Source organism: Eptesicus fuscus, chromosome 13 (assembly GCF_027574615.1).
Source record: "Eptesicus fuscus isolate TK198812 chromosome 13, DD_ASM_mEF_20220401, whole genome shotgun sequence".
NCBI lineage: Eukaryota > Metazoa > Chordata > Mammalia > Chiroptera > Vespertilionidae > Eptesicus > Eptesicus fuscus.
In genome coordinates, this window is record NC_072485.1 from 66,602,369 (window position 1) to 66,612,148 (window position 9,780).

Below are 9,780 nucleotides of genomic sequence, written 5' to 3' on the forward strand. Positions count from 1 at the left end.
TATTTACTATATAGTCCAATATGATGCCTTGAGAGCTCAAGTGAATTTTAGGGTGTTATATGCTTCATCCAAGCATCGATCTGTGAACCAGAGATCACGCGGATGTTATGAAATCTGTAAATAGGGCTTATAAAATTCACCTGTCTTATCTTCAAAAGCTCCTTCCTTAAGAGCATAGGGTCTGAAATCACGCCAGAGTTCTGCCAAATACCAGAAAGGGGTGGGAGCAATCAACCTTCTTGTTGACCAATTTCCATATGCTAGGTACTGTTCTGAATATAACTATTAAGATAATTCATCTTCAAAACACTAAATCAAAAAGACATATACATCCATATGTTCATTGCAGCATTATTTGGAATAGACAAGATATGGAAGCCACTTATGTGTCCATCAATAAATGTATACATAAATAAGTACTGCATATATACAATGAAATATGACTCAACCATAAAAAGAATCTTGCCATCTGCAACAACATAGGTGGACCTAGAGGGATTTTGCTGAGCAAAATAAGTCAGACAGAGAAAGACAAATACCGTATGACTTCACTTATATGTGGAATCTAAAGAGCAAAATAAATAAATAAAAACAGACTCACAGATATAGAGAACATTTTGATGATTGACAGATGAAAGGGGAACTGGGAAGTTGGGTGAAAAGGGTGAAGGGACTGAGAAGTACAGATTGGTAGTACATAACTGGGAATGTAAAATTCAGCATAGTACTTTATAAGATTTTAATAATATTATAATACCATGTATAATGTCAGGTGGGCACTAGATTTATCAGGGTCTTCACTTAGTAAGTTATATAAATGCTTAATCACTGGGTTGAACACCTGAAACTAATATAATAGTATGTATCAACTATAACTGAAAAATAAATTATTAAAAAGACATTTTATTTTCATAAAAATAAGTGAGACTAGTATAGTTACATGCCTTTACAAATGAGGTGACTGAGGCAGACAGGTGTAACTTGCCTGAAGTCACACATGGAATGACTGATAGGATGAGGCCATACGCTGCTTTTTTGGTTTGTGCCGCCCATATGACTGTGTGAGGAAGAGCAGAGCTACTGAATGGTGCTGGGATGGCATCCACCCTACTCAATGCCAGAGGCTGCAAAATGGGATTGCCTCTGGTGGGTGGGTAGACTACACTCTGGTTTTTTGGAAATGGACATTCATGATACTTTCTGGGATCTGGAAGCTTGTTCTTTTTATTTTCTCCGGGGGGTAATTTATTATAGCCATGTGTAAGAGAAGGAAGAATTGTATAGGAGGGCAGTAATATTAGAAATATTTTTTAATCTGTATTTAGCCCTCTCTTAATTAGAGAGTGTCTTAAGAAATGTCATGTTTTGATATCATTTAGGGATACAGTAATTAATTGAAATTAAAAATCCAAACACAAAATATTTCTCATAAAAAGAAATATTTCCAAAACAGTTTTTAAATTTTTATTAATTATATTATATCCAAAGTTGCAGTGCACTTATGTTTCAATTAGTGGTATAATTATTATTGTGTCATTGCAAAGTTAACTTAATCCAGAAAGAAAAACTTTTGATATTCCCAAAGCAATATGATCAAAAGAAATAAAAAGCATTAATGTGATTAATCCTATATAATAAAAGCTTAATATGCTAAGTGTCTGGTCAACCAGTCGACTATTCAACCGATTAAAGTGTAATCTATACTAATAAAAGGGCAATATGTTAATTTGACCAGGTCGACCAGATGTCTTCCAGACCTCCCACTTCCTCCAGCAGGGGGCTGAGGCAGAGATGGTTAGGCATGGTGGCAGGGCCAAGGCAGAGGTGGTTAGGGGCCATCAGGCCAGCAGGGGAGCAAGCAGTTAGGGGCGCTATAAGGCAGGCACAGGGAAGCAAGCAGTTGCTATGATGCCCACTCTGGCCAGCAAACCGGACCTATCTGGGGGCCAACCTCCCAAGGCCCCTCCCAGGGCCAGCCCCACCCCTGATTGGCCTCTACCACACCAATAGGGGGCGGGGCCAGCCAACATCCTGCAGCCCCTCCCCCAGCTGGCCCAACCCCCTATGAGCCCCCAGCACTCCAATCGGCCCATGCCCATCCCCCAAGCCAGCTCCGCCCACGATCGGCCCCCCCACTCCATTTGGTGGCGGGGCCCACTAGCCAATCTCCCACAACACCTCACCCTAGCTGGCCCGTCCCTGATCAGGCCCCGATTAGGAGCGGGCAGGCCGGCCAACCTCCTGTTGTCTCCTCTTCCTGACAGGCCCAGCCCCAATCTGCCCCAATTGGGGCCATTACATTAATGATTAGAGAGAATGCAGGAGCGTGTGCAAGTTATTCAAGCAAAAGTGATGATGTTAACAACATCAGGTATTTTTAATTGGCCAGTTTGAACAGGTCTCAATGCTAACAAAGCTCTGGTTTTCATTTTATCTCAAATAAGATTGTGTAGACAATTAGTTTTCAACACTTAGGGCACTTCCAAGCACATTTTTTTAAGATGGGAGTTCAGTTTGAGGATTCAGAGATTATGCTAATGTTCAGACAAAAATAATAAAGGATTGATAATGTTTTTGATCTTTTCATAGGCAGAAAAATAGCTTGCAATACAGGTAGTACAGGCACTAAACATGCTTACTTCTTGTTTCTAAGATTTTCTGAGATCCAATCTACCATTTTTGAGTGGTTGGTGAAACCTATCATATCTTATTATACTGCCACATTGGAGCTCTTTGAAAACACATTGAGGATATAGACCATGTAGTTTCAATTTCCCAGTCATGCCAAGTTACCTGTATTTACAATACAACTCATGCAGACGCTCGCACACACACATTATGCAGTATTCTCTCAATTAAAAATTTGTTAGGTCATTTACTCAGTATTAAATTCTGAACTCTTTATTTTGTTAGGCTTTTGTCTACTGAATAAAAGTCCTACCTTACTGAAATGTGTCTCTTGAAACTGTCTATTCTGCTATCCAAGGCCAAGTGCAAACAATACCTATTTTATGAAGGCATCTCTCCAAAGTCCCTAAATAGATTTGAACTTTTCTTTCTCTCAAACCCTTTATGATACTTATTTTCTACATTATACAATGGCCACTTTCTTCATTGCCCTGCTGTCAACACTAGATGTTGTGTTCCTTGAAAATGAAGACTATGATATCTTAACTGCTATTTGTATTTTTATAAGAGAAATCCATCTGTTTATTGAAGGCCTAGTCTACTCCAGGCATGTTATATGAAAGAGGGATGAAATTAATATTTATTGGGATTCTATAAGGTGTTCCACATGCTATCTATACTATCTTTTAATCTTTATAATCAGATTAGGAGCCAGCTTATATTATCTCAAATTTATAAACGAAAAATTAAAGTGAAAGAAACTGATGATTTTTCTTCAGTAAGAGACAGACTTAAGTTTGGTCTCTTTGAGTCAAAATTCATGTCCTTTCCACTGTACAACATTAGCTCTTCAACAACTTAAAAAAAAATCTCTTTAAAATAAACCTTTAAGGACATACTTTATTTGCATGTAGGTACAAACTCTGCTAAAATAATACGCTCAACAAGAAAAGACTTTAGTGTCCATTAGCTTGCTGACTGTATCCTTGATCTCTTTATTTCTCATACTGTAGATCAGGGGGTTCAACATGGGGATGACCACTGTGTAAAACACAGATGCCACTTTGACCGTGTGCCTGGAGTTTTGGGAGTTGGGCACACAGTAGAGGAAGAGGATGGTGCCGTGGAAGATGGTGATGGCCGTCAGGTGTGAGGCACAGGTGGAGAAGGCTTTGCGGCGACCACCGGCTGAATGCATCTTGAGGATGGTGACAAGAATAAAGACGTAGGACATGAGGATAATGAGTAGTGTGCTGACCTCATTAAAGGTGGCAAAAATAAAAAGCAGCAACTGGTTGACAGAAGTATCAGAGCAAGAGAGGGAGAGCAGCGAGGAGAACTCACAGAAGAAGTGGTTGATTGTGTTGAGCCCCTCAAATGATAGCTTGATAGCAGAACATGTGAGTATGAAGGAGCACGCTACTCCCCATGTATATGATCCGACCACGAGCAATGCGCAGAATTTCTGGGACATGGCAACTGTGTAGAGCAGAGGGTTGCAGATGGCCACAAAGCGGTCATAAGCCATCACAGCCAATAAAAAGGATTCCGTTACCACAAAGGTACAAAAGAAAAAGAATTGCACTACACATCCTACAAATGAAATGGTTCTGTCTTCTATGACTAGGTTCACCAGAGTCTTGGGGGCAACAATGGAGGAATAACAGAAATCCACAAACGAGAGGTGGCTGAGGAAAAAGTACATGGGGGTGTGCAGCTTGGGGTTAATTTTGATGATGAAAATAATCCCAATATTCCCTACAACAGTGACACTGTAAATGGCCAGAAAAATCAAGAAGAGGGGGAACTGCAGTTCTGGGTAATCTGAGAAGCCCAAGAGAATGAACGTGGTCCTGCTTTTATTTCTCTCCGACAGTATCATGGTTTCTGTTTCTCAGAATCTGAATGAGTCCTGAAAAGAAAAATATTAAACTAAGTGAGGGTATAAAATGCTGGGTTAATATTCCTTATCAAACTGGTAAATGGAGCAAAAATATCTTTCAGAATTTTTCTATGGGTTTATTATACAAAATATGCGGAATGTATAATATTTTTAAGCATGATAACATTTTTCTGTACATAAAAAATACAATTATTGAATTAATTTTCTAAGTTCTCAATTGTACTGTTAAATATTTAAAAATAGTATGAGATCAAGGGATTTATGGTATTTTAAATCAAATCCACCCATAACACTTTCAGCTCTCCTTTTTTAATGTCATAAAAGATAAGCCTAACATCACTGATTTTGTCAACCCTACATGTGAATGTATGTTTGCTTCATACATTCACACTGTGACATTAAGAATAAATACTCCTAACACTTTAAATTTGTGCCTTTATTGTTAATTTCATATAGCACTTTAATCTTTTCCCTTTTTTAAATATATTTTTTATTGATGTCAGAGAGGAAGGGAAAGGGAGAGAGAGATAGAAACATCAATGATGAGGGAGAATCATTGATCAGCTGCCTTCTGCATACTCCACACTGGGGATGGAGCCCACAACCTGGGCTTGAGCCCTGACCAGAAATCAAACCATGACTTCCTGGTTCATAGGTTGACGCTCAACCACTGAGCCACACCAGCCAGGTTAATTTCTTCCTTTTTTGATCCAGTAAGTCTGATATAAAAATAAATCTTTACTTTTTTCAGAAAGCATTGTGCTCAATGCAGGGAGTCCTAGTTGTTAATACTTGCTCACTACTTGAGAAATAATAAAATTAGGACAGATAATAGGTAATCTAGTCTGCTTTCTTATTCTTGAGGTGATAAAACAGAAGCTGGAGAAACTTTGACTTTCCCAATGATATGCAAATAAGGACCAATTTAAATGGTTATGACTAAACCCTAATTTCCAAACTCCCAGCAATATGTCCGTATTTTATGCTGTACACTGATCCATATTCAAGGTCCCTTTATTAATAGTCATACGTTATGACAAACTGCAGATGTTATATGTATGAGCAGTAGCCCAGTAACAGTGTAAATCTGAAAGCGGCAACAATATGAACTGAGAAAGGGATTTAGGGTGGTTATTTTTTCTCCCAGGAATAATAACTATAAAGATTCTGACTTAGAGACTTCCCTTTCCTGGGTTCTCTCTCTCTCTCCCTCTCGCTCCCCACTTCCTTCAACATCTGTAAAATGTTCATTCTTTCACTATATCACCTGTAAAGGAGAATTAAAAACTGCACTAGAGATAGCTCACTCATCTAGGGGAAATGATGAACAACATAGACTGATGAACAAAAACAGATCCGGAGACAGGGAAGCATCGATCAGACTGTCGGACCTCAGAGGGAAGGTAGGAGAGGGTGGGGGTAAAGAGGAGAGATCAACCAAAGGACTTGTGTGCATGCATATGAGCCTAACCAGTGGTCACGGACAACAAGGGGGTGGGGGCATGCGTGAGGAGGGGTTTGGGATGGAAATGGGGGGGATGAGGACAAATATGTGATACCTTAATCAATAAAGAAATTTTAAAAAACTGCACTAGAAAGTCATTTTATGAGACAAAATAGTAATACAGAATTACACAAGGCAAAAGTAGGTTTGTATAGAAAATAATACAATACTTAATAAGTAATAATACAAGAATAAACTCTGGCCCTAACCGGTTTGGCTCAGCGGATAGAGCATCGGCCTGCGGACTAAAGGGTTCCAGGTTTGATTCCAGTCAAAGGCGTGTACCTTGGTTGCAGGCACATCCCCAGTAGGGGGTGTGCAGGAGGCAGCTGATCAACGTTTCTCTCTCATTGATGTTTCTAACTCTCTATCCCTCTCCCTTCCTCTCTGTAAAAAAAATCAATAAAATATATATATTTTTAAAAAGAATAAACTCTCACACTCACAACTTGACCCTATATTTCTCTAATTGCTGCCTAACACCTCTAAGATCCTCCCATACCAGGAAAACCTCTATTATTTCTAGGAAGGTTATCTCTGGTCCCACAACCCATGAAATAGCTTCAGATGGCCCATCAGTGAAGGTGTCAGATCATATGTGAAACTGAGACACTCCAGGGTCCTATCTGCTCATAGTCTCATAAGTTTGAGTATTAAAGACAACCTCAAAAGACAATCCATCACAAAGCCAGACATTCTCACTATCACACTTTTTCTTAATACAATTCTTAGTTTATCTAAGTCCTTTAAGAATTAATGCTAAGGACACATATGTAATACCTTAATCAATAAAGAAAAACAAGTAATGCTATATTTAATGTAATGTCCCAAAAGCTATTATTAAACTACTAGTAAATTTTTCTATATATTTGAATCCAAGAAATGTAATAGCTGAAATATTCTTTCTTATAATTTTTCTCCATTTTGTTGTAATTTTTGCTCTCAAGGACCAATGTGTCCTGCTTTACAATCTTAATTAAAGCTGGTATCTTTTAACTTTTTTCACTAGTCTATTTATTCTCTGCTTACTTCATTTCATTTAAATACTTGTGTGCCTACCTTGACTACCCTCCAAGAAATTATAGAAGCAAGACAATGCACAGTTCCAAAATTCTCCAAGCTCTTCTTACCCCCACCTTAGGCACCTGCTGTTCATGGGGCAGCTACTGAGGAGCTCAGCTGAGCCAGACCTTCTGATTGCAAAGCTCTGTAGGACAATGGCACGTCCTCTTCCTGGTGTGTTCAGATATGGAACTTTTGCAGTGACTAAATATTTCTCAAGATCTGCATAGATCTAAAGGGTAAATGTCCCCCTCTCACATTGTTTTCTAGATCCCATACATTGAAATTAATATCTGTCTTTTGAATCTTAAAACAAACCTGCTGATGGCAAAGGTAGGACCTCTCCTGGTTGGAAGGGATATATATATATATTCTTATATCTATAATCACAACCTTTGGGATATGGACCCTAGAGACTCTCCATTGTCTCATGCTCTTGAGGTCATGAAATAAACAATTAAAATTAATGACCTTTCTCTGATGTTATTCTTGTGTACCGGAAATCTGGAGCAGCATGAGGGGCATTTCATATGAAAATTTATCTTTTAAAGTCACTTCCCCCAGCTCCCTTATCACTCCTATACCTTCCTACAGTTACCAAAATTACATAATTATAAAAGTCCTCATTATTGAATATTAACCAAGTGACTACTATATGCCAGGAATAACCCTCTTCCTCCATTCCACCCACTCTATGTTGGAGAAGTGTGAAATGTATCAGTTAGGTCAATCATGATTCATTGAGAGTTAAAGCAGAGACATTTACGAAGTTCAATATTCAATCAGAAAAATGATCTAGTTCCCTTCACATCTCTTCATTCTATTATCCTTTCCCTCCTCCATCTTCTCCAGCTAGTCAGACCTCCTTGCCACTTCTCAAAAACAAAACAAAACCAAAAAAAGCACACTCATTCCTTATGGCCTTTTTTACTATTATCATCCCAGATAATTTCTATAGCGCTTCAGGGAATGTTTTCCCTGAAGTGTTTGCTCAAATGCATGTTTGTTTATTTGTTTTTTAATTTACCTTTATTGTTGAAAGTATTACAGATGTCCCCCTTTTTTTCCATTGACCCCCTCTACCCTATACCTGCCCCTCCCAGGCCTTCACACACTATTGTCTGTATCCATGGCTATGCATATATGCATATAAAGTTAATCGGTTAATCTCTCCCCACCCACCCACCCACCCACCCACCCCAATCTTCTTTCTGAGATTCACGTCTTTGCCATGCTTCTATGCCTCTGGATCTATTTTGTTCATCAGTTTATTTTTTTCATTAGATTCCACATATGAGTGAGATCATGTGGTACTTATCTTTCTCTGACTGGCTTATTTTGCTTAGCATAATACCAGGTCTCTGCATCTGTCTCAAATTCATTTTTAGTGAAAACTTCAATTACCATGCTATTATACTTCTGGGTTACCCTACTTCCCAATTTAGCATTTAAAATACTTATCATGACTCAAATATATATTTAATGCTTACTTATTTAATTTATTATATATTGTTTGTTCCCTCCTGCTAGAACAAAAGCTCCAGAAAAACAGGGATTTTTTTATTGGCTTTTCTTTACTGATATAGTTCAAGCTCATAGATCAGTGACTATCACAAAGTACCGTGAATATTTATTGAATGAAAAATACGACCTTCCATGGAACTGGGATAGAGGCAAAAATACTAGAACTATGAGGAATGTGAATGCAGAGAAGAGATAGTCCAGAAAGAATGTTTTTAGAAGGCATTATTAAAACTGGACAGTCAAAATAAAATAAAACAAATGTGCACTCTGTTGAATTTTCTATCTCTTGTCAGGTTTATTACAATAGAAATCTTAAATTTTCAAAATCAAATAAAGCATGGTGAAATTGTCTACAAATGGGAAAGAGCATCTCATATTCTCAAAGTTTTATCCTGTCCATTCATTCAGCAAACATTTTTGCATACCTATTAAATGCAAAGCTATGCTATTGATATAAGAATAATACAGATATGAATTACATTAAAACTTTTATCTCAAAGGATATATAATCTCTCGGTAGTAACAAGCAATAGCATTGAACATAGACCGGTTGAAAGGTATATATTCACTGATCAGAATTAACAAAGTGACTGTTTGCTAACTTTTCTTTCTGGTGCAGGAACCAGGGAAAGGAGGTTTGAGCACATTATGAGAATATGTAACTACTCATTCAATCATTCTTTTATTCATTCAAGAAACAAATATTTATTATAGACTTATTCTGAGACAGGTACCTTAGGTATCTTAGGTATCAGGGGAAAAGAGAGAAAGAATGTCCCTTTATCAACAAATTTTTACTTAATGGAGAATACAAAAACAAATAAATATGTAATTATTTTCTGATAATAATTAATGCTGAAATATATATCATTGAAGGAATTGTTTTTTTATATTTTCTTAGTGGTGCATTTATTTTTTTAAATCTTTATTGTTAAAAGTATTACATATGTTCCCTCTTTTTCCCCATTGACCCCTTATAGCCCGCCCAGCCACCCACCCCAGGCCCTCACCACAATATTGTCTGTGTCCACGGGCTATGCATATATGCATACAAGTTCTTTGGTTGATCTCTTAGGGAGGTTAGGCAAGACCACAATGAGGTGCTATTTGAGCATAGACCATTATGAAGTTATTCAAGTAACTGAGTGAAGAGTGTTGA

General features: G+C 37.8%; 1 protein-coding gene across 1 annotated transcript; it reads right to left on the minus strand.

Annotated features, from left to right (window-relative positions):
• Positions 1-3,568: 3,568 nt before the first annotated feature.
• Positions 3,569-4,510, minus strand: LOC103290804 (olfactory receptor 5D18). The gene has a single exon (XM_008146703.2). It carries the CDS (start codon positions 4,508-4,510, stop codon positions 3,569-3,571), a length of 942 nt encoding a protein of 313 aa, XP_008144925.1.
• Positions 4,511-9,780: the final 5,270 nt, after the last annotated feature.

Coding starts and splice junctions, on each gene's coding strand:
- LOC103290804 (XM_008146703.2), bottom strand. CDS start 4,510: ATGATACTGTCGGAGAGAAATAAAAGCAGGACCACGTTCATTCTCTTG.